At 37.7% G+C, this 24,268-nt stretch overlaps 3 protein-coding genes across 8 annotated transcripts; 1 reads left to right on the top strand and 2 right to left on the bottom strand.

The window, feature by feature from the left end:
- Positions 1-765: 765 nt before the first annotated feature.
- On the top strand, positions 766-5,927 carry LOC124178159 (myotubularin-related protein 2). 5 transcript variants are annotated; one of them, XM_046561343.1, is made up of 10 exons: positions 766-964; positions 2,293-2,495; positions 2,725-2,841; positions 3,282-3,734; positions 3,822-4,269; positions 4,439-4,614; positions 4,709-4,816; positions 4,921-5,105; positions 5,204-5,408; positions 5,549-5,927. In XM_046561343.1, exons 2-10 carry the CDS (start codon positions 2,370-2,372, stop codon positions 5,699-5,701), a joined length of 1,971 nt encoding a protein of 656 aa, XP_046417299.1. In that variant the 5' UTR covers positions 766-964; positions 2,293-2,369; the 3' UTR covers positions 5,702-5,927. The 5 variants fall into 5 exon arrangements, with proteins under 5 accessions (XP_046417299.1, XP_046417297.1, XP_046417298.1 ...); XM_046561341.1 differs by lacking the exon at positions 766-964 and adding an exon at positions 991-1,471; XM_046561342.1 differs by lacking the exon at positions 766-964 and adding an exon at positions 1,100-1,471 and having other exon boundaries at positions 2,248-2,495.
- A 689-nt stretch (positions 5,928-6,616) lies between these two features.
- LOC124178156 (nose resistant to fluoxetine protein 6-like) lies at positions 6,617-11,833 on the bottom strand. Its single transcript, XM_046561334.1, has 13 exons — positions 11,119-11,833; positions 10,385-10,629; positions 10,104-10,297; positions 9,890-10,008; positions 9,537-9,764; positions 9,187-9,403; positions 8,764-8,929; positions 8,456-8,535; positions 8,243-8,338; positions 7,589-7,718; positions 7,209-7,383; positions 6,986-7,128; positions 6,617-6,852 (listed from the first exon to the last, which is right to left on the bottom strand). Exons 1-13 carry the CDS (start codon positions 11,333-11,335, stop codon positions 6,727-6,729), a joined length of 2,136 nt encoding a protein of 711 aa, XP_046417290.1. The 5' UTR covers positions 11,336-11,833; the 3' UTR covers positions 6,617-6,726.
- A 6,647-nt stretch (positions 11,834-18,480) lies between these two features.
- LOC124177983 (nose resistant to fluoxetine protein 6-like) lies at positions 18,481-23,864 on the bottom strand. 2 transcript variants are annotated; one of them, XM_046560999.1, is made up of 13 exons: positions 23,642-23,864; positions 22,298-22,542; positions 22,017-22,210; positions 21,803-21,921; positions 21,450-21,677; positions 21,097-21,313; positions 20,673-20,838; positions 20,359-20,438; positions 20,146-20,241; positions 19,467-19,596; positions 19,062-19,236; positions 18,839-18,981; positions 18,481-18,705 (listed from the first exon to the last, which is right to left on the bottom strand). In XM_046560999.1, the coding sequence occupies exons 1-13, from the start codon at positions 23,856-23,858 to the stop codon at positions 18,580-18,582; spliced, it is 2,136 nt and encodes a 711-aa protein (XP_046416955.1). In that variant the 5' UTR covers positions 23,859-23,864; the 3' UTR covers positions 18,481-18,579. The 2 variants fall into 2 exon arrangements, with proteins under 2 accessions (XP_046416955.1, XP_046416956.1); XM_046561000.1 differs by lacking the exon at positions 23,642-23,864 and adding an exon at positions 23,265-23,376.
- Between the last annotated feature and the right edge of the window lie 404 nt (positions 23,865-24,268).

Below are 24,268 nucleotides of genomic sequence, written 5' to 3'. Positions count from 1 at the left end.
TTTAACTGAAAGTAGACGTTGAAAATCAACTTTGTACATTTCAAAAATAATCACGACACGTGATATACTGTGTACGATTGCAGACAGGACGCCGGATTAACTATCACAGTTAATTGTTCATAGCGTTGGAGCTTATAACATGCTTATCCACTTCCGCGTGGTACAAGCAGAATATTTCTGAAAGTATAATCCTGCCGCGGAAGTAATGTATTCTTTTTGTCAAGGTGATCTCCGAGATACTGAGTCGCGTTTTTGCGATACCCCGCGCGGACGGCTTAGAATAGAATCACAATCCCATTGTTCGTTGAAGTAATACATATTCAAATTCCCTTGGTTCTTAGAAATTAGAATATAATATATCTCACGTTGTATAACATGATCCATCACCTTTGTAACCAAAATCTGCATATGTATACGTATAGCTACGGATATTAATATACGTCGCCGCCATACGTATACATAATATCACTATTCATATTTAGAATTTCCAGTGTAATCTATACATTCTGTAAGGTTCAGAGGTGTCAAAGATCGCGGAAATTGTATGCGATACTCTAATGACCGGTGATCCGCGCTTAACAATTTAAAATAGGTGTATCTGTTCCAATATTGAACCTACACTGTTACTTATGAATTTTGAAAACAGGTTCAATCATGTTATTACTTTCGCATAAAATTAATTTGTTATAAACTAATGAAATTATTACGAATTTTAATTAATTTAATTTATTTTATTGATCATCAAAATTTCCGAGAATTTTGTAATAGAAATTCTGGATTATTCGTTTTATTTTTTTAGCAAGATTAGTCGGTTTAAAAATGCATCTTCGTCTAATATAAACTTTTCGGATCATTAGGCTTAGCAAAACTAATTGAGCCTCCTGCAGTACAAAGTCTATACATGAACAGTGGGAATTGTGAACAAATCTGAAGGTTCCTCAAAGCACAATTACGTAAGACAAAGGTCATATCGAAATATTCTTAATTGCTTATTAACAGATAGTGTTCGTAACGATTAAAATATGCACAAGCTTTCAATTTTAAACTGTTTTACAACCGAAAGATTCTCCTGATAAATGAGATTTTTTAATTGATTTAGACTGGTTTCAGAAAGTCTGAAGTATTCCTTATATTTTTCAATTCCAAAAACTAAGTTATTTCGGAACACAACTTCTACCCGAATTGTCAAAAGATTGGAATCATTATCCACACAAATAAATCGCAAGACTGCTGATTGTTTGAAAACGTTGACACGGCAAAGCATACTTTTTCAAACTTTAACCGTGCTTGAAACAAATTTGAATATATTTGAATACATCAGTGAATTGCGCATGGAATACAGTTTAGCAGGTGTCGCCATCTGCATTTTGGCGTGAACCTAAATTCCAGCATGGCCGCTTCTGTCAAACACAAATCGAACTGTCAGGCCGATTCACCATAAAAATTGTCGATGTGACCACGCTTTGTGGAGGTTAGTTCTATCGTGATGCAGTTTTTAACCGTTTTGTTAAAACTCTTTACTATTTTCCATTATGAACCACGAATACCCGTTAATTATTGTGGGTGTGGCTTTTGCCGATCTTAAATACCCGCGCCTCACTCGTCATGTGAGCAATGCTTGACTGATTCAGACGTTTAATGTTTTCGACTATATAATTTATGACAATTCACACATGCGATATCGGTAACGTTTAATATATGTTAAATTTTTCTCAGACAATTCATTCATATTGGCAATACTAAACAATTCTCATACTTGAAGAGATCCTAACGCCACTCGAATCACAGATATTAGAATACTGCTTACCGCGGTAGAGAATCTTGCGCGCCAGATTTTTAAGTTTCTAGATATAATGCTGTGTATTATCTAAAACCACTTCTGTTAGTCTTTCGTAACAATATTAGTTTTGTGTAAAATCAGTGAAATTCACTAAAATAGTTTTTACAGACAAGATTCTTGGCCTGTAAAGAACATTGCATTGTTCACAATGGAACGTGAAAACATTGTAACGCCTGTAGAAGAATCAAAAAATATGTACGAAAAACTCGCTCATCAATATTGCACATTCAATGAAAATTCAACGCAATTTCAAGTCTCAAAACTTCATGCGACTACAACTTCACAAATCAGAGTCCAATACCCAAAAGTTGGAGAGCCTTCTCCCGATCCCCCGTCGTCAGAGACTCTTGAACACATACTTCCTTCCATTTCCCTCGAAACGATACAAGAAGATCAATCTTTTACAGATGCTGACGATATTCAAAAATTAACTGATATCACTGCCCCTACAGATTTGAGGAACACCTTAGATGCACCTAACATCAGTTCTATTATTTTGGAGATAGTGGATGCCATACTTGCTACAAGCATGGAAAAAAGAAGTAGTGCCGAGCTCTTGAATATTGAAAAAAACAATTCTAAGAATGCAAGTTCAGATTCTCTTAATTCGGACAGTAAAAGCAGCTCACTCAACTCCAAAATTGGACAAGAGTCGGTAAGACATTCGCATTACCATTTTATTGTAATGAACAAATAGATGCCGCATATGAATCAAAATGTTGATGGCAATGAATTAATGTGAAAAAAACTGCAACTGTGTATATATTTCTACTTTTAGTTTAAATTGAAAAAAATTTGATACTTGTATTTTGAATTTCGATTTTTGCCTGACTTTGTCGCAATGAAATTGAGTATACAAAGTACGATGCCTTTTGCGACTATAGGAATGTTGGGATAAGGCATCGCACTCAAAAAGCTTTTCAACAAGCTCGACGTCAACAGATAATAATATCGTTTCTGCTTTAGAAACAAAGAAAGAAATTCAAGAGCAACGGAGTGAGGTATTGATACAGATAGTTGATATCCGTGCTAATGAATGCTTTTCATTGATGTTGCACATTGTGCAAGAAGCAATTTAATTTTTTCTACAAATCTCTTTATTACTCAGTCGTCCGTCAATAATGTCATTGTTCACGTGTTTTTCATTTGAGTAACGCATGATATCATTATTGCAATATAATTTCAATTTCTTCTGTATTTCGTTATTATTCCTTGCGACGTCTTGGGGATGATAAAATTAAGACTAGTAATGGAATTATACTATTTTTTCCATCACATTTATATCAAGCTGTATAAAATTCAATTCATTTATTCGTTTTTTGTGAAAGTAGGTAGACAAATTTTCCGTGTAACAGTGTAAGCTTTCATTTTCAAGTAGACTTGAATTGATATTTATCGGGACATCTTCTGTCAGATATCTAAATTACCATCATTTTTTCAGAATTTGTCTGGTAGCGACACGGGACCACCGCTGTTCAGTGGGGAACACGTGCATGGACAAGCACGCGAAGTTACATACCTTTGCCCATATTCAGGTCCTGCGAGAGGTATACTTAGTGTAACGAATTACAAGTTATATTTTAAAAGTATAGATCGAGAAACGCCTTACGTGGTCGAAGTACCTTTGGGTGTTGTCAGTCGAATCGAAAAAGTTGGAGGTGCGTCCAGCAGAGGAGAAAATTCCTATGGGATTGAAGTCTTCTGTAAAGATATGAGAAACCTGAAGTTTGCGCACAAGCAGGAAAATCACTCCAGACGAAATGTATTTGAGAAATTGCAACAGTACTCGTTTCCGCTTTCGCACAAGCTGCCACTTTTTGCTTTCCAGTATTCCGAGACATTTTCAGAAAATGGCTGGAACGTTTACGAACCAATCGCCGAACTCAAGAGAATGGTAACGTCGTCATGTTTTTCGCATTTGTTGAATTACAGGAGAAAGAAAATATTCTGATATTCTTTTCGGTAATATACAATGTTTCAGGGAGTTAACAACGATATGTGGAAAATATCAAAAATAAATGACACCTATTCGTTGTGCGATAGCTACCCAGCCGTATGGGCAGTACCAGCTGCGGCAACGGACGAAGATTTGCAGGCTGCTGCGGCATTTCGTAGCCGTGGTAGATTGCCCGTTCTTTCTTGGATTCATCCGGAGAGTCAAGCTACTATAACACGGTGTGCGCAACCTCTAGTCGGCGTTGGTGGAAAAAGGAGCCGTGAGGATGAAAGATACGTTCAACTTATAATGGACGCGAATGCTCAAAGTCATAAACTTTTTATCATGGATGCCCGGCCTAGTGCCAATGCAATCGCCAACAAGGCAAAGGGGGGCGGTTACGAAAGCGAAGATGCGTACCAAAATGCAGAGCTTGTCTTTCTAGACATACACAACATTCACGTAATGAGGGAGAGCTTGCGAAAGTTGAAGGGTCTGTTTACACGTATTGATTTCTTGTGCTGTGTAAAACATTTTGCTGATAAAACATTTCCAAACGTACCTCTAAATAATTATTCGAATTTAAAATTCATTACTCCTCATCACCTGCAATTTTTCCTAGACATTCATGTAATAATCTAGCAATACTTGTTACTTTTCAGAATTGTGTTTTCCGGTAATTGACGAAACGAGATGGCTCTCTGGTATAGAATCGACGTATTGGCTGAAACACATTAAATGCATATTAGCTGGAGCTTTGCGGATAGTTGACAAAGTAGAAAATCACAAAACGTCAGTATTGGTCCACTGTTCTGATGGTTGGGATAGAACTGCCCAGGTAATGTGCCTATTAGATGCATGAAGATTAAAAAAAAATACACCAGTTCATATTAAATTTCTGCTACTGTAATTTACTTTATTTCATGTCACAGCTTACGGCATTAGCAATGTTGATGCTGGATCCATACTACCGAACAATTCGAGGCTTTGAAGTCCTCGTAGAAAAGGAATGGCTTAGCTTTGGACACAAGTTTCAACAAGTAGGTATTTTTATTCCGTAAATTACTGGAACAAATATCTGAACATCTCTTAAATATGCAACCGTCCTATTCCCCTATTCTGTTTTCTTCTTTTACTTTTTTAGAGAATCGGCCATGGAGACGAGCATCACAGTGATGCCGATAGGTCTCCAGTATTTCTACAGTTCATAGACTGCGTCTGGCAAATATCTCAGCAATTTCCTAATGCATTTCAATTCAATGAACACTTTTTAATTACCATACTGGACCATCTTTACTCATGTAGATTCGGTACCTTCCTTTTCAACAGGTAACTGTAGATATTTGTGTTTCTTCACATGTGTCACTGTCATTCGTACCTACATTACACTTTGATTGACCAAGATTATTGTGATTGACTCTTTACAGCGATCGAGAAAGGGTTCAAGAGCAGCTAAAACAAAGAACCGTATCACTCTGGTCGTACACTAACAGTCAACTATCTTTATACCAAAATCCACTGTACTGGGCAGGTCCACTGCATCAGTTAGTACTAATGCCAATTGCCAGTATGAGGCATATCAAATTATGGAAACGTCTTTACTGCAGGTGGAATCCCAGTATGAGGCAACAGGTAATTTCAAGCATTGGCAATTAATCGATGAGTAAATTATATGTCTTTTTCTTGTCCGTATTGCGGAAGTTTGAAAGATCAACCTATAGTTCTTAAGGTCTAGATAAAATGCGATTTTAATATCTTGTACAAATCTTTAGGACCCTGTATATCAACGCACGCGGGAACTTCTCGTCCTAAAAGAGCAACTCGAAAAGAAGGTGGAAGAATGTCGTCGTGAACATGCGACACGGGCGAATAGATCGCTCACATCACCAGCACCTCCAAGAATACATTCTCCAGTTCACTCATAATCCACCACCTAACTTTCCTTTCCTCCATCACAATTTTTTAAACGATTCTTACGCTTCAACTACCTTCTTCATGAAATACTGAACCTCTGCACACAATGGTGTGAGATATACACATGGAACTACCACTTTGACTGATACCCATAGTGGCCAATTTTCAATCTTTAAATTCAACTCTGACATCTAACTTTGTATAAAGTACGCGTTAACAAATAATAAATTGTAGCTATTCAAACGTTTTATAACATCGCAATATTCCAGCGAGTTCCAACAGGAGGAATATGTGTGTCTATGATGAATCCATTCAGCCCAAAACCAATTTAATTCGGTAGGTGTTCGCATAGGAGAGACTGGGGCTGGATGGCGAACACGAAAAATTTCGAAGTGGTAAACAATACCGAGGTAGAAAAGGATACACATGAGAAATAAGTTTGTAGATGGAACTTTTTCACGATACCCCCGAAACTCTACAACATTTGTCTAAGATGTTCAACCGTTTCACTTGAGATACAATATCCTGTACTTGAATACATACGAATTTAGAATGGCGTCAAAATTGAAAATGAAATATTGCGTACCAATTCTAGGAAAATTATGAATTTTTTTCAAGCTAGAACCAACTTTCATCCTAACCCGTCAAGACGTTTTCCCGGTATTCATAATACAAAATTTTCTGCATACAAACATAAACGCATGTTGGAAAATGCTAAGCAATAGTCGTTTATGTGTGATGAAACGTGTTTTGAAATAAAAGAGAATTTTTTTTGCAAGGTGAAGTTTTTCGCAGTGATAAATACAATAGGTGGTCCGTTTTAGGATTGTGCCTAAATATTATTGTTTACCCTTCCGGATTATTTCAATCTTGGTACAATGATGTTTATAGATCTTGCATAATGTTGGTTTTTTTTCAATTTTTTATTATAAACAATCTAGCATCCGACGAAAAATTAGACTTTCATAAAAATAATAATATTTAACATTAAATTATACAATGTATGTACATAAAACAAAAGCCAACGATAGAATTGTCATCTTTTTCGTACCATAAATGCGGTTAGCATTCTCATCAATAGCACAATGGGAGTTTCAAACAGCAATGACAATGCATAAGCACAGAAGTACGTGATGACGAAGTTCCCGAACAACAGCGTGGCCTTGAAAAACAAATCACAATGTTGCAAATTGAATAGATTTTCCATATCCATTATTATCCAGATCTACTTGTGTGAGATAACTTATTTTTTTTAGATACACTTTTTCCTAGAACTGAATCACACGTCTACTCACGATAGGCAGAAAATCCACGTGTATCGGCGTTTCTGCATGAAGATACACCGAATTGATGAGAAATGGATTTAAGAGATATGCGCAGTATGTCAGCCTGCTCAGCGGTACAAAACCCTTGTATGAAAGGATTTTGTTGACGATTCCTGACAAAAACAAGAATTCAGAGTTACATTGCCATATCTAAATCGTTCAACTCTATGTTCGATTGATTTGACGTAGTTACCGCCATGATTCGTGCTGCAGGCTATTACAAGCCATGCAATCCCTACGGCCCATACGGTTCTGCTCAGGGCAACGTAAAAGGCTGACGTTAGGACGGAAATGTGTCTCTCCCACAAACCAAAGAGGACTAAAATGTTGCACGAACTGCCAAGGCACCAGCCCAGGACGATGTTTCTCTGCAAGTTTTAAGTTTAGTGTTCATTACCCATCGTGTCACTTCTCGGATCATCTGGTGTAACGACGAGTAATACTCGAATGCTGAATACTCGAGGTAACGAACATTAACGGATTAATTCCGGGTGAGATGGCCATAGGTGAGGTGTAAACTACGGCCATCTCACCCGGAATCATCCTATCTGTACGGCTTTGCTCAAAACTCACCCTCTTCACGTCCAGTTTCTTGTTCAATTTTATCAATATATATGCCGTCGCAACTCCGATTATGTGAGGTCCGATTCTCGTCCAAGGTGGATCATATAAAATTTCTAACGTGTTAAACTGCGCGTCCATTCTGTGACATACAAACAAAAAAAAATCTCATTTTCCAGGGGAAGTTTTGGAGCTTCTTCGATTGATGTTTATTCAAGAGATACTAAAATATTGAATATTTTCACATTTTTCGTTTACCAAACCTGTTTTTCATATCGAATACAACGAGGCTCAAAAATTTGAATTGAAACGTAATTGAAACAAATAAAATTGTGCTGATCGGTTTCGTCACTTTTTTTATCAGTTAAAGTAGTTGGTCAAAAATTAATGTATATTCGAACCTGTATAACACCACGAATTCATAGCTAACTACCGAATTTTATTTTCGCTGATTCATAAGTATTTTATGGACGTCTGTTTAGTATCACCGTGATTGAACGACACGGTTTTACGTGTGATACACGAAACTTTTACCCAGCGATATGCTACAGTTTATTTGTATTATCATACTATTAAATTGAAGCTTAAACGGTCTCCTGATCACATGGGAACATATATTTATGGAGTAAACGAAAAACGATCTTGTTGAGTCAGGTATACACTTACGTTGGCACATATTCGTGAATATATGAAATGTATCCGGTTAAAACTGTGGAGGAAATCAGAAGAGATATCAGCACGCCAACTGCTGTGTAGAAAAATCTGTAACGTAAATGATGCTCATTATTTTCAAACCAAAGTGTAACATTTATACTGCTCTAACAAAGCATTTTCATCCAGATTATTTATCTTGAAAAATACATTAGTTATACCACTTACACTGACGATAAAATCAACGTGAACGTTGCAATGATGAAAAACTGCATGTCATTCGACAAGTACCAGCTCCATGACATGCACTGTGACATAAAAAATTTTAAGAATGTGTTATTGAAAACCATAAACGGTATTACCTGATAAATAAAGTACCTTCGAATTACCAAGCGTGAGCAGAAAGGTGATAAAAATTAAGATACAAATTTTACGTTTAGTTTTGCATCGGCTAATGCGAAATTTAATCACGTATCAATTCTTTACAAGAGACTATAATGGGTGCGGAATAATGTCTAAGCGTGCTTATTTCATACCATTGTTTCTCTGCCGAAAAGATTGTTGATGTACAGGATATTTCGCCACCAATACTTGGCGCAAACTTCTTGCGGCCTTTCCGTCATGTAGAATTGTGATGTCTTTCCGTACCAACCAGCATTTATTTGTAATAAACCTAATACCATCATGTATGCTGGAGTTAGCCTGCAAGGTTTCATCTTACAATTATTTAATGTCAATGATAACGGGAATATCCAAATTTATTTAACAAAACCGGTATAGTCAATTCAAGTTTTTTTTTTCAGCATTCAAAATTATTTACACTATGGTTTTCCAAGACGCGCCGATACGAAAAACAAAAAAAAGGCTCGCTTGTATATTCGTGAAAGGGAATCTAATCTTACAGTTCACAATCCGTATGTTCTCCGTTCATGCAGAAAATATTACTTACGAATGCTCACCTAATGAATCTTTTCAGAATAATAAGGACAAACTGATTCACTTTGCCTACATGAACGACCGACTTGTCATCCGCTTTCTTGCCTTTGTTGGAGTTCAAATACAAGTAAGAGACTAAAAATCCACTCATGAAGAAGAACGTGTCAACTGACAAAGTTGAGTTGCTTATTACCTGGACTGCAAATCCTTCAGCCTTCCGCCATGCCCACGGCTTATTATCTATAATTAACAAGCTTACAGATCTGGATCGTCGTTGGATACAAATGGAATGAAAAATCATGTTATCTGGTAAATTGCCTTGAAACACGAATCGCATCTAATTCTGATGATATAAAGGGGAAGAACGACTCACCGGCGTAATCAGCCATGTAAAAAATCGTGTGTATCATGATAATCCACATCATTCCCAAAAATCTAAGACCATGAATCACAGGTACGGCTTCAGAGCTCAATTTTGTATCAAGTATGATCTTTGTGTTGGTATAACACGAAAAACACAGTATAACTTTTGCTATGGTAGTCTGTTTGAATTCTGGAAGAACAACCGCAGACTCTGTCGTGTTCGCCGTTTTTTTCACGTCTGTAACATGGGTTTGAAATAAATAGATATTTCGAGTGAGAATATTCGTGGCTCCACGGCGCAGGAAGAAACTGTTGCATTTAAATACATGGCCATATTGGTAGCATACGTGGAAATCGACTCACAGCAGCACTCGTTGTTGTTATGCAAAGATATTTTTTGGGCCTGAATCTGCTTTTGATGGACGAGTACATCGTAAGTTGTTCCGACAATTACCATTCCAATAGTGAGGACTAGAAGTATTCTGAGAAGGAAAACTCGTGAAAAATTACAGTACTTTCATCACCACAATACGGAAATCCATCGCGAAGTGCGTGACTATTAGAAAATGCTACTCACGCAACAAGAATTATTTTTCCATCCACCAGCCATTGATGATCGTCATTCAGATCTCTGACTTCCGCCAACTTGAAATCGGCAGAGTACAGATTTCCAGCCAGAAGCGTTCTTTCTTGGAATATCTTCTTCAAAATCAGACTCAACTCTTTCGACGAACAAGACGCCGGCAGACACAGTCCTAACGTGATTAGATCCTGGAAGAAGAAACGGATGAACGCGGACCGTAAGAGAAACAAATTGGTTGGTGTATTTTGTGGTTCGGAACAAATTAAGGTACTTACTTCGTTTGGCAATCTGACGTGATACTGAAGAGTGCTGTTGTGGCGGAAATGTGTGACAAAGTAGTTGAGCGGAAACGGTGGATATTCCTGTTCCGGATCGCGGTACTTGGAGTTATTTCGAAGTTCCTCGTCCGCGATGATCAACGGATTCGTATTGGACGCATCTTCGCACTGGCTTCTGCTTCCCAGCCAATAATTATTGCCGTAAATGAAACCTGGTTTGGCCGCCCCGCTGGAGTCCAGCACTGTGTGTCAAATTGTCATTTCTGTTACTTGTTTTTCAATTATTATTCACGTTACTCGGTACACCATACTTCTGACTGAATCTACAACCATATTTGTAGAAATTTAACTACGATGACACTCCGAGATTTTATCAAACGACGAACACTTGAATGTCCAGGTATAAGAATTGGTTGAGTGATTGCATGAAATGAAAGTAATTCAGGCGTGTGCATCTATGATATTATACTATATGTGTAATATTATAGGTATACATAGTGGAAGAAATGATTTAGTATTGCGAGGCAAAGAAAATTCAACGGCATTCCGTATAGAGCCGGGTAGATGAAGCTGACAATGAGTGCGTTACGAGACACCGCGGGCTGTGTTATTATGTGAAATTCAACGTATTACGTCTGGCTCATTTGTTTACGAATCAAGCTGATTACGATTTTGCTCTCGTCCTGGCAAAGTATCTGGATTTCATGTCACATAGAATTGATTATACTAACTTTTCAGCGCCCATAGCTTGCGTTGATCAACGGCTGTCGTGAAGATTTCCAGTTCTTCATGACACAAGCTGGAATTTAGCAAGCTACCTTTCAGCGCGATGGCGTAAGCCGGAAGCGTTCGCTCCATTGTTTCCGATGTCGCTGATATGTTTTCGACGCACATCGTGGTTAAAAGTGTTAAATACAACGCGATACTGCACATATTTAACAGTGCCATGTTGGCTTACTAACGGAGCGTGTATTTTATTTTTCGTTTACTATTTTACGAGGGTTCGATTTGTCGCCAAAGACACGGTGAAAGAGAGCTTCGTTTAGTGATCAATTTGTGTTGTAAAATAATCGATAAACGGGGATGTCAGTAACGATTCTTGAATTAATCACGGAGGTTCACTTCCTAAAATTATGAGAGATAAAACGTCGACTCGCGATCTACAGAAGTTTCACTTGTGCTACGAATTTAAATAATATTCAAAAACCATCCCGTGCAGGAAAATTTACCACAAGTTGATTCATAGCGTTCTAGAGGTGAACTGGAGCGCGAAAAATTAACCTTTCCGATCGTTTCTATTGTTAGAATAATTCACTCGATTGCAGACCCTAACCACAGAGGTGTGAGAAAGAAACCCACGAAATTCGGCCAAGGTACCGAGCGTCTAAGCAAGGACTGATGCCGCAGAATTCTTTGCAGAATCCCAGAGAAAACAGCGCCGAGATCTGGTGGGGTCAACATTGGTCCTCACTCGGGGCGCGTACGTTTATATATTTGCGTCATCCTCGAAAGAAGTGGTTTAGTAATTTCCAAACACTGTTTATTTGTAGGGTAACCCGGGGCAGAACGGGATACCCCCCTTATCTTCTTAGTAAAACACCTCCATTTATCAGAACCGTCACTAATTTTGTTTGTTACTTACTAGGTAACGTAAGCATCCATTGTTTCATATTCAGTCTTACGTTACAAGTCGGTACCGAAAATTTCCTACATTCACGCACCAACCTCGTATGAAACACGTGACCTTTGTTTAAAGATAAGTGATATTTCGTATACGAAATACTTTCAAATAGTCAATATATTCAATATAGAGGGTCTCAACAATCTCATCACATCATTATTCCGACCATTTATTCCAACCGTACCGCTTTTTAAATAAATAAGCTAAAAGCGCGCGCCGTGGTGGAACGGCGAGGGGCGAAGGGCCTTCTGTGAAGGGTTACTTTGGCGAAAATTTTCGGCGCCAAACTACGAAAATGTTCCAACTGGCGTAAAAAACTTTGGTCGTGGTCGTTTTCTGCGTCATTTGGAACGCTTTCGTAGCTTGGCGTAGAAAATTTTTCCCAGGGTATATTCGACTTCTGATGAATGCTGGATTTCTTGTTCTTGGCGCCAAAAGTTGGTCCCACAACTCATGCGTAGGTGTGGGCAGCGAAGATGACGAATCCGAATCAATTCACCACATCTGGGCCTATTTCAATTAATATTAAACAGTAAACCCCGTTTGGCCCCGCATATGAGGCGGAACGGGGTAAACGCTCTTTTATCCATTAACGGTATGCCAAAAAGGTCCTATCGATAAATACTCCATATGCCGTGTGACGTGTTTATCAAAATAACGAGAAATCCTTTTTTTAAGAGATCGTCAAGTTTTTTCCATGTCAGAACCATCGTATAGCTTGAAACATTCGGAACCGCGTTCCATCCCAGGTTCCCTAATTACGCAACTCTACACGATAAATTCGATTCCCACTTCTTCTCGCTTAATTCGATTTTGGTATCTTTGTATTAGATTTATAGTAAGCATGAAGAAAACTCATCATTATATTCGCGGCTTCGTGTACTTACAATTTTATTGCAGCTGAAACACACATACAACTTTCTAAATTTATGGTAAGCATAACGATGTTATTTTACTCAACGGTTGTGGCAAGCTTGCGAATCAATTTTATCAAATGCAGACTGCATACGGTAGTCTTCAAAATGAATTACTGGTATTGTTGGTTTTACACTTGACCTTAAGCCGCGAATAGCTTCCTACATTTATTGCTGTTTTTTAAACCAAGATGGATTACGGTAAACAAACGTAGACACGTTTTCCGCATTTTATTAGCATTTCAAAACAACTAAATAAAATGCTTCAATACTCATTTCTCCCAGTGTATGTATTGCAACGTCAAGTGACTGCGCATGGATGAGGAACAAAATTTTAGTTCGTAATTCATTTTTATAAAACTACAGTAGTTCGCAACTTAGAGGAATCTCATACTTTTGAAATAATCCTGATCTCGGAAAAAAACAATTCAAAGATTCATTTGAATGAATGGAATCGCAAATTTCTTCGATTATATTGGCATTATGAAAACCTAATTTACCATCGAATAGATCAAATAATAGTAGAATGTACAAATTACAGCTTTTCTCTTATGTAGCTTTTCATTTTTGAATTACTTCTTCTAACTCTGCTCATAATACACGTGTATGCGAGATTGGACATTGTTTCTGAGGTTATTAATTACCGTTATGTCTTGTCAATTTTCTAATTCCGCTAAGAAAGTTCAATATTTTCCACGAATAAGAAATAGTTATAGATTTCAATCCCATTTTTGAAAATTGAGTTTCCATCAGACATCAATTCCTTAAGGACTTAAAGAGCTATTCTGACTATTTTCAAGGCAATGCCTTAGTGCCTGTCTATCTGTTTGTGTGTGGTTAAGCGTGTGTGTAAATACTTTATGACTCGTACGAATTTACATATTCAGACCTGCTTTGCAGCATTTGGAAGGGCTAACTAAAACTTACATTTTGTAAAAATTTGAAATCAATCAGTTAAGGATATTTCGAGTTATTTTGAAAACAAAATTGTGCAAAGAGAGTTTTTTTGATTATTCTGGAAAACTACTCTACAAAACTTGAGAAAACCATGTCAATTGCGGTAAAATTTGGTGTGAAATTTAGAAAATAACATAATGATCAATTTTCCCGAATAATTTATAATATAGGTACGCATCCAACTGATTCGAAAATTATAAAAAATCTTTATCGTCAGTGAAGAATTTAAAAAACAACCGTTTTTCTCGAATATTCCATCACCTCACAGTCAGATCGAATAAAATTCATGCAAATTTTTTTTCCAAATAACCTGTTTTCATGGCCTTCTTAATTATTTCATTCTACCAAGACTGATCTGGAATGTAAATTGGAGAATTGCTTACTTGTTAATTAATTTCAATTTTTTGGATTTTTTCATTTCTGAGTGAGAAAAAACCATTTTTTATACTCGATGACCTCGAAAATACCAGTGTACAAGGAAGTATTTTCGAGTTCGGAGACGTCGAAGATGAATTAAAAATAATATCATCGAACTCTATAAGCTCAAAAGCAGCAGAAAGTTTTTAGGCTGGCAGACAGAGTCAACCGTTTTCCAGATTTTCAATTTTAACTCAATATCCTTATGGTGGTACTGAAATAATATGAAAGAGGAAATTTGATTTTGCAATGCAATAAAAACATGTGTGTTTTCTTTTCTGTCTGTGCATTATTTCGTTAATACACGTTACTTATTTTATCTTGCCCAATTTTGTTTCGTTTGGACGAGCAAAAATTTATCGGCCTACTCCTAAGAAATCTGTTAATCCGTCACTGCAGTGAATGCTACATTGCAAAAAAAACTTTTATGGCTAGGCGCGCCACTGTATTTATATGGACAGCACTTTTTGGAATGCAAATAACTTTGAATGCAGTGTTTTACACGTTGAAAGAAAATTTGCCAAAAAAATATACACATAAATCGAACAGGTCTCCGTCCGTATCATTACCCAATGCATCAAAATTTTTTGTCTCCTATTCGAATTCTATTTTACCATAACAGCTCACGGACCACTTATAGTTTCCGTCTAGTCTTCGACAAAAAGGCATGCATATATAATGTATTTTGATGAAACACACGAAAAAAGTCATTACAAACTTCTCGACGTTCGGGTTTCATCGTAACATTTTTCGAAATTTTAGATATTTTTTCCTCAAATATCTTTGCAAATTTTCATTCTCCACAAGTTTTTTAAGCGCGCTTTTTAGATGGTAGGTACATTAATTTCTCTTAAAGGTCAATATGATAATTAATACAGTATATACGTAACTCTTTATTATTTTATGTTAATAATGGCTGAATTAGATAAATCTCCTAATCTAGCTGCATTCCGTGTGACCAATAAAAATGTAGACTGTCTGATCAATTTATCTACTATATGTATATTACGTATAATTGTTGGTAGAAGAGGGTACGAATGAGCCTAAAGGATAGAACGTTAACTTTGCTATCCATCCATTTGTGTTTCAGTCAATAAAAACTTTCAACAAGTTGCAGAAACAGAAGTAAATGTGACAGAATGTAAAATTCGCTGAATTCTAATCCTGTTTTCAATTTTTAAGTACGACTTCAAGCGATTTGAAACTGAGAACTGATTGTGAGCGAGAACTGATCTGAGAACGATCTTTGTACGCTCCGAGTCTGTTTACGGATGAAAGAAAACGCGAGTATGCGAGGAAAGGAATAGTTCCAGCATAACAGCGAAGGTACTGTCCGAATTTTGAGTATACTTTTGAATGGACAACTATCATCAATTGTTGGTGATCGAAGTTTAAACAATCGAAATTAGGAAACATCACAAGTACATTGAAAGTACCGAGTTTGAAATCTTCAGTATGATATTTTTAGAGTCCGCGAATTTACGCAATAAGGCATCTATCATGCAACGCATCCTGCCTGTTACACAATAAATTTTCTCTTCAATTATATTATACGTATTTACTTCACTCTGTAGAGTCGATTCAAGATCCGTTGGTTCGGTGCAGAAAGAGGCAGATCGACTGTCCTATTATTTCACATACGAAATTACTGATTATAGAGCTTCTGCGAAAAGGTATAATTCCGTCATAAAAGTGCCTGTAGAAATCCGAACGAGAAACATATCGAATCAAGATTCATGCTAACGAATCATCGCCAAGAACTATTTATTTGGCCCAGCTTTTTGTTTGTTCCATGGTGTAGTATCTCCAGAACCAGTGAACATGTTCCAATAAATTTTCCAAGATTGGATATCCCGCACGAATGAGCTTGGTTAGTAAATTTTATTAAAATCTACAATAAATATATACAAATATATGAACATGTAGATATTCAAGGCACACGAAAACAAAACAATTTCGAATACAGGCGATGAGAGAAATTAATGACACTGTAGTCAGGGCGGCTAGGTGGTCTAGTGGAGTAAGGCTCCGGTAAAGCATCTCTAGATACCAGGTTCGATCCCTGGCTCCGTCCTTAATTTTTCAACTCACCTGAAGATTTTCGAAATTGTACTCTTTCTACTAGTACTTTACGCATCAAGTAACATAAGCCAGGGAATGGCGATAAATGTGCGCGCGAGCCGGGGACAAGTCCGGAGCTCGCACGTGAGTCACCGTTTCCCGGTTTCGACCTCGATTACATGCAACATTTTTTATCATTAATGCGTTAAAAACAAGTTTTGATGCCCGTAACAAGAGCCTGAAATGACCTGCAACGCCGACTGTGCATCAGACCCAGGAAGTAAGAGGTGAGGAAAGGAATCTCGACACAACAAAAGTGGTTCTGATTTTATAGTAGACTAATCGGGTACAAGATCTGGCCGTTCAAGGTGTACTTGTGGATTTATTTGACGGATATCAGACGTCTGTGGCTGGCACGGATCCCCGAATATCGCCTGTAGTTTTGAACTTGGTTTGTTTTTCTTCCATATCCATTCACGGATAAGATTGCTAAATGTAACGAACAGATAGATGCCGCATATGAAACAAAACATTGGTAGAAACGAATGAATGTGAAAAAAACTGTAACGGTGTATATATTTATACTTTTAGTCTAAACTGAAAAAATTTTGATACTCGTATTTTGAATTTCGATTTTTGCCTGACTTTGTCACAATGAAATTGAGTATACAAAGTACGGTGCCTTTTACGACTATAGGAATGTTGGGATAAGGCATCGCACTTAACTTATAATGGACGCGAATGCTCAAACGCGCTTGTTGTATTCTTAACTGCCCAGGTGATGTGCGGATTAGAAACGTGAAGATTTTAAAAAAAGACATCAGTACATATTAAGTATCTGAACGTCCTTTAAATATTCATCCGTCCTATTCCCCTGCTACGATATCTTTCCTGTTTTTTTAGAGAGAATCGGTCACGGAGCCGAGCATTACAGTGATGCCGGCAGGTCTCCGGTATTTCTACAGTTCATAGACTGCGTTTGGCAAATAGCTCAGCAATTTCCTGATTCATTTCAATTCAACGAGCACTTTAATTACCACACCAACCGTCTTCACTCATGTAGATTCGGTACCTTCGTATTCAACAGGTAATGGTAACAATTTCTATTTTTTTGCATTTGTCACTGTCATTCGTACCTAGAGTGCTTTAATTAACTGACTGTTTTCTTCGTGAAATACTGAATCTCTGCACACCATGGTATGCGATATACACATGGAACTACCACTTCGACTGATACGCATATTGCCAATCTTTAATCTTTAAATTCAACCATGGCCTCTAACTCTGTATAAAGTACGCGTTAATAAGTTTAGTAATAAACTGTAGCTATTCGAACGTTTTAACATGGAAAAATTTCTGCGAGTTCTGGCAGGAAGGACAAGTGCGTTTATAATGAATTCATTCAGCTCGGTTTGGTTTGGTAGGTGTTTGAACCGAAGAGACCGGGGCTAACTGTTGTACGCAAAAAGTTTCAAAGTGATAAACAATACCGAGACAGAAAAAAGTACGCATAAAAAACAAGTTTGTAGATGGAGCTTTTTCATGCCCCCCCCCCCCCCTCCCCCCGAAACCCTACAAGACTTGTCTAAAATATTCTTCGGTGCAATATGCTATTCTCGAGATGTTTGACCATTTCACTGAAAATATAAAATCCTGTATATGTCAATTTAGAGTAACCTCAAAATTGAAAATGAAATATTACGTACCAAATTCTAGGAAAATTATGAATTTTTTTCAAGCTAGAACGAACTTTCATCCTAACCCATGAAAGCGTTTTCCCGGAATTCGTGATATGACATTTTCTGCGTTCGCACACACAAGCGCACACGCATGCTGGAAAATGACGGGCAACAGTCGCGTGTATGGTGAAACGTGTTTTGAAATAGAGGGGAATTTTTTTTTGCAAGGTGAGGTTTTTCGCAGTATTAATACAATAGGTGATCCGTGTTACGATTGCGCCTGGATATCAGCATTCACCCTTCTGAATTATTTTAATATTGGTAGAATAACTTTTGATAAATTTTGCATACTGTTATTTTCTTTTCAATGTTTTACTATCAAACAATCCAGCATCCGACTAAAAATTCACAGATTCTCGTAAAAATAATAATATTTAACATTAAATTATACAATGTACATAAAACAAGACAGCAATAGGAGTCTCATCTTTTTTGCTTCATAAATGCGGTTAGCATTCTCATCAACAGCACAATGGGAGTTTCAAACAGCAATGACAATGCATAAGCACAGAAGTACGTGATGACGAAGTTCCCGAAGAACAGCGTAGCCTTGAAAAACAAATCACAATGTTGCAAATTGAATAGATTTTCCATATCCATTATTATCCAGATCTACGTGTGTGCGATAACTTATTTTTTTTAGACACACTTTTTCCTAGAACTGAATCACACGTCTACTCACGATAGGCAGAAAATCCACGTGTATCGGCGTTTCTGCATGAAGATACACCGAATTGATGAGAAATGGATTTAAGAGATATGCGCAGTATGTCAGCCTGCTCAGCGGTACAAAACCCTTGTATGAAAGGATTTTGTTGACGATTCCTGACAAAAACAAGAATTCAGAGTTACATTGCCATATCTAAATCGTTCAACTCTATGTTCGATTGATTTGACGTAGTTACCGCCATGATTCGTGCTGCAGGCTATTACAAGCCATGCAATCCCTACGGCCCATACGGTTCTGCTCAGGGCAACGTAAAAGGCTGACGTTAGAACGGAAATGTGTCTCTCCCACAAACCAAAGAGGACTAAAATGTTGCACGAACTGCCAAGGCACCAGCCCAGGACGATGTTTCTCTGCAAGTTTTAAGTTTAGTGTTCATTACCCATCGTGTCACTTCTCGGATCATCTGGTGTAACGACGAGTAATACTCGAATGCTGAATACTCGAGGTAACGAACATTAACGGATTAATTCCGGGTGAGATGGCCATAGGTGAGAGATGTCCGGCAGTGCAGTCCGATACAACAAACTACGGCCATCTCACCCGGAATCATCCTATCTGTACGGCTTTGCTCAAAACTCACCCTCTTCACGTCCAGTTTCTTGTTCAATTTTATCAATATATATGCCGTCGCAACTCCGATTATGTAAGGTCCGATTCTCGTCCAAGGTGGATCATATAAAATTTCTAACATGTTAAACTGCGCGTCCATTCTGTAAAAAAAAATTCTCATTTTCCAGTGGAAGTTGTGGAGCTTTTCCGATTGATGTTTTTTCAAGAAATACTAAATATTGAATATTTTCACATTTTTCGTTCACCAAACCTGTTTCTCATATCGAATAAAACGGGGCTCAAAAACTTGAATTGAAACCTAAATTGCGTCGTCGTCGGCTACGACAAATTTTAGTTCCTAAGGACAAGTAAAATTGTGCTGATCGGTTTCTTCACTTTTTTTTCAGTTAAACTAGTTGGTCGAAAATTAATGTACATTTGAACCTGTACAATACCACGAATTCATAGCTAACTTCCGTATTTTGATTCCGCTGGTTTATAAGTGTTTTATGGACTTCTGTTTAGTATCACCGTAATTGAACGACACTGTTTTACGTGTGATACACGAAAATTTTACCCAGCGAGCAGTTACAGTTTATTTGTATTATGAAACTATTAAATCTAAGCTTATCCGGTCTTGTGACCGGATGGGAACGTATATTTATGAAGTCAACGGAAAACGATCTTGTTTGAGTCAGATATACACTTACGTTGGTACATATTCGTAAATATATGAAATGTATCCGGTTAAAATTGTGGAGGAAATCAGAAGAGATGTCAGCACGCCAACTGCCGTGTAGAAAAATCTGTAACGTGAATGATGCAAATTATTTTGAAAGCAAAGTGTAACATTTATACTGATCTAACAAAGCATTTTCATCCAGATTATTTATCGTGAAAAATACATTATTTATACCACTTACACTGACGATAAAATCAACGTGAACGTTGCAATGATGAAAAACTGCATGTCATTCGACAAGTACCAGCTCCATGTCATGCACTGTGACATAAAAATTTTTAACAATGTGTTATTGAAAACCATAAACGGTATTACCCGATGGATAAAGTACCTTCGAATTACCAAACGTGAGCAGAAAGGTGATAAAAATTAAGATACAAATTTTACGTTTAGTTTTGCATCGACTAATGCGAATTTTAATCACGTATCATGATCAATTCTTTACAAGAGACTATAATGGGTGCGGAATAATGTCTAAGCGTGCTTATTTCATACCATTGTTTCTCTGCCGAAAAGATTGTTGATGTACAGGATATTTCGCCACCAATACTTGGCGCAAACTTCTTGCGGCCTTTCCGTCATGTAGAATTGTGATGTCTTTCCGTACCAACCAGCATTTATTTGTAATAAACCTAATACCATCATGTATGCTGGAGTCAGCCTGCAAGGTTTCATCTTACAATTATTTAATGTCAATGATAACGGGAATATCCAAATTTATTTAACAAAACCGGTGTAGTCAATTCAGGTTTATTTTTTTTCAGCATTCAAAATTGTTTGCCCTCTGATATTCCAAGACGCGCTGACACGAAAAACAAAAAAAGGCTCGCTTGTATATTCGTGAAAGGAAACCTAAGCTTACAGTTCACAATCCGTATGTTCTCCTTTCATGGAGAAAATATTACGTACGAATGCTTACCTAATGAATCTTCTGAGAACTGTGAGGGCAAACTCATTTACCTTGCCAACACAATCGACCGACTTGTTATCCTCTTTCTTGCCTTTGTTGGAGTTCAAATACAAGTAAGAGACTAAAAATCCACTCATGAAGAAGAACGTGTCAACTGACAAAGTTGAGTTGCCTATTACCTGGACTGCAAATCCTTCAGCCTTCCGCCATGCCCACGGCTTATTATCTATAATTAACAAGCTTACAGATCTGGATCGTCGTTGGATACAAATGGAATGAAAAATCATGTTATCTGGTAAATTGCCTTGAAACACGAATCGCATCTAATTCTGATGATATAAAGGGATGGAAGAACGACTCACCGACGTAATCAGCCATGTAAAAAATCGTGTGTATCATGATAATCCACATCATTCCCAAAAATCTAAGACCATGAATCACAGGTACGGCTTCAGAGCTCAATTTTGTATCAAGTATGATCTTTGTGTTGGTATAACACGAAAAGCACAGTATAAATTTTGCTATGGTAGTCTGTTTGAATTCTGGAAGAACAACCGCAGACTCTGTCGTGTTCGCCGTTTTTTTCACGTCTGTAACATGGGTTTGAAATAAATAGATATTTCGAGTGAGAATATTCGTGGCTCCACGGCGCAGGAAGAAACTCTTGCATTTAAATACATGGCCATATTGGTAGCATACGTGGAAATCGACTCACAGCAGCACTCGTTGTTGTTATGCAAAGATATTTTTTGGGCCTGAATCTGCTTTTGATGGACGAGTACATCGTAAGTTGTTCCGACAATTACCATTCCAATAGTGAGGACTAGAAGTATTCTGAGAAGGGAAACTCGTGAAAAATTACAGTACTTTCATCACCACAATACGGAAATCCATCGCGAAGTGCGTGACTATTAGAAAATGCTACTCACGCAACAAGAATTATTTTTCCGTCCACCAGCCATTGATGATCGTCATTGAGATCTCTGACTTCCGCCAACTTGAAATCCGCAGAGTACAGATTTCCAGCCAGAAGCGTTCTTTCTTGGAATATCTTCTTCAAAATCAGACTCAACTCTTTCGACGAACAAGACGCCGGCAGACACAGTCCTAACGTGATTAGATCCTGGAAGAAGAAACGGATGAACGCGGACCGTAAGAGAAACAAATTGGTTGGTGTATTTTGTGGTTCGGAACAAATTAAGGTACTTACTTCGTTTGGCAATCTGACGTGATACTGAAGAGTGCTGTTGTGGCGGAAATGTGTGACAAAGTAGTTGAGCGGAAACGGTGGATATTCCTGTTCCGGATCGCGGTACTTGGAGTTATTTCGAAGTTCCTCGTCCGCGATGATCAACGGATTCGTATTGGACGCATCTTCGCACTGGCTTCTGCTTCCCAGCCAATAATTATTGCCGTAAATGAAACCTGGTTTGGCCGCCCCGCTGGAGTCCAGCACTGTGTGTCAAATTGTCATTTCTGTTACTTGTTTTTCAATTATTATTCACGTTACTCGGTACACCATACTTCTGACTGAATCTACAACCATATTTGTAGAAATTTAACTACGACGACACTTCCAGATTTCATCAACCGACCAAAATTTAAATGTCCAGGTATGAGAATTGGTTGAGTGATTGCGTGAAATGAAAGTGATTCAGGCGCATGCATGTATGATATTATAGTACATGTATAATATTGTACAGGTATACGTAGTGAAAGAAATGATTCAGTATTGCGAGGCAAAGAAAATTCAACGGTATTCCGTATAGAGCCGGGTAGATGAAGCTGAGTGCATTACGAGACACCGCGGGCTGTGTTATTATGTGAAACTCAACGTATTACGTCCGGGTCATTTGTTTACGAATCAAACCGATTATGCAACTACAGGTATGCGTTCACTTTCCTACGCGCATTCTACATTTGTCGAGTCTCTTTTACTCTCTCTTTCCCTTTATAGATCCCGTTTTGACGTTTGCATGAAAACAAAAATACGGTGAATAAGGTATCGTGTACTTTTCTATCGTCCTGGCAAAACAAGTTACTTGCGTAACCGCACAAGGCGTGAAAGTTGATCTGTATTAACTGAATCCCAATACCGATGCCGGAATTCTTAGGATGTTTGAGTAGCTAATGATGATGACATTTCCGATTTATTGTATTCGATTTCCGGATTTTACCTACAATCGGATGTAATACTTCGTAGAATCCCACTTTCCGAAATTCTCGTTCCATCGTCTCACTTTCAACTTTGTCAACAAATCTCGACGACCTCGCGGTCATTCGACCAGCTTACCCTGTTCAAACAAACTCACGCGCAGACTGCCGTCATTATGTTACGAAAGCTTTCTCCTTAAAAACGAATCATATCCTAATTCGCTCTCGAATGTTACTAAAGGTACAAGAGATGATCAATTTTCGCATTTACAATATAAACAGAAAATCACATAACATTCTAGTCCAGCTACTATAGCGCGTTATGGTCTTTGAAGATAAGTGCCCATACTCATTTGTCGCATATCTGGATTTCATATCACATAGAATTGATTATACTAACTTTTCAGCGCCCATAGCTTGCGTTGATCAACGGCTGTCGTGAAGATTTCCAGTTCTTCATGACACAAGCTGGAATTTAGCAAGCTACCTTTCAGCGCGATGGCGTAAGCCGGAAGCGTTCGCTCCATTGTTTCCGATGTCGCTGATATGTTTTCGACGCACATCGTGGTTAAAAGTGTTAAATACAACGCGATACTGCACATATTTAACAGTGCCATGTTGGCTTACTAACGGAGCGAGTATTTTATTTTTCGTTTACAATTTTACGAGGGTTAGATTTGTCGCTAAAGACACGGTGAAAGAGAGCTTCGTTTAGTGATCAATCTGTGTTGTAAAATAATCGATAAGCGGGGATGTCAGTAACGATTCTTGAATTAATCACGGAGGTTTACTTCCTAAAATTATGAGAGATAAAACGTCGACTCGCGATCTACAGAAGTTTCACTTGTGCTACGAATTTAAATAATATTCAAAAACCATCCCGTGCAGGAAAATTTACCACAAGTTGATTCATAGCGTTCTAGAGGTGAACTGGAGCGCGAAAAATTAACCTTTCCGATCGTTTCTATTGTTGGAATAATTCACTCGATTGCAGACCCCAACACAGAGGGGAAAAAAACCCGTGAAA

Source organism: Neodiprion fabricii, chromosome 3 (genome assembly GCF_021155785.1).
Source record: "Neodiprion fabricii isolate iyNeoFabr1 chromosome 3, iyNeoFabr1.1, whole genome shotgun sequence".
NCBI classification, from domain to species: Eukaryota; Metazoa; Arthropoda; class Insecta; order Hymenoptera; family Diprionidae; genus Neodiprion; species Neodiprion fabricii.
This window is presented reverse-complemented; position numbering and strand designations above follow the sequence as displayed.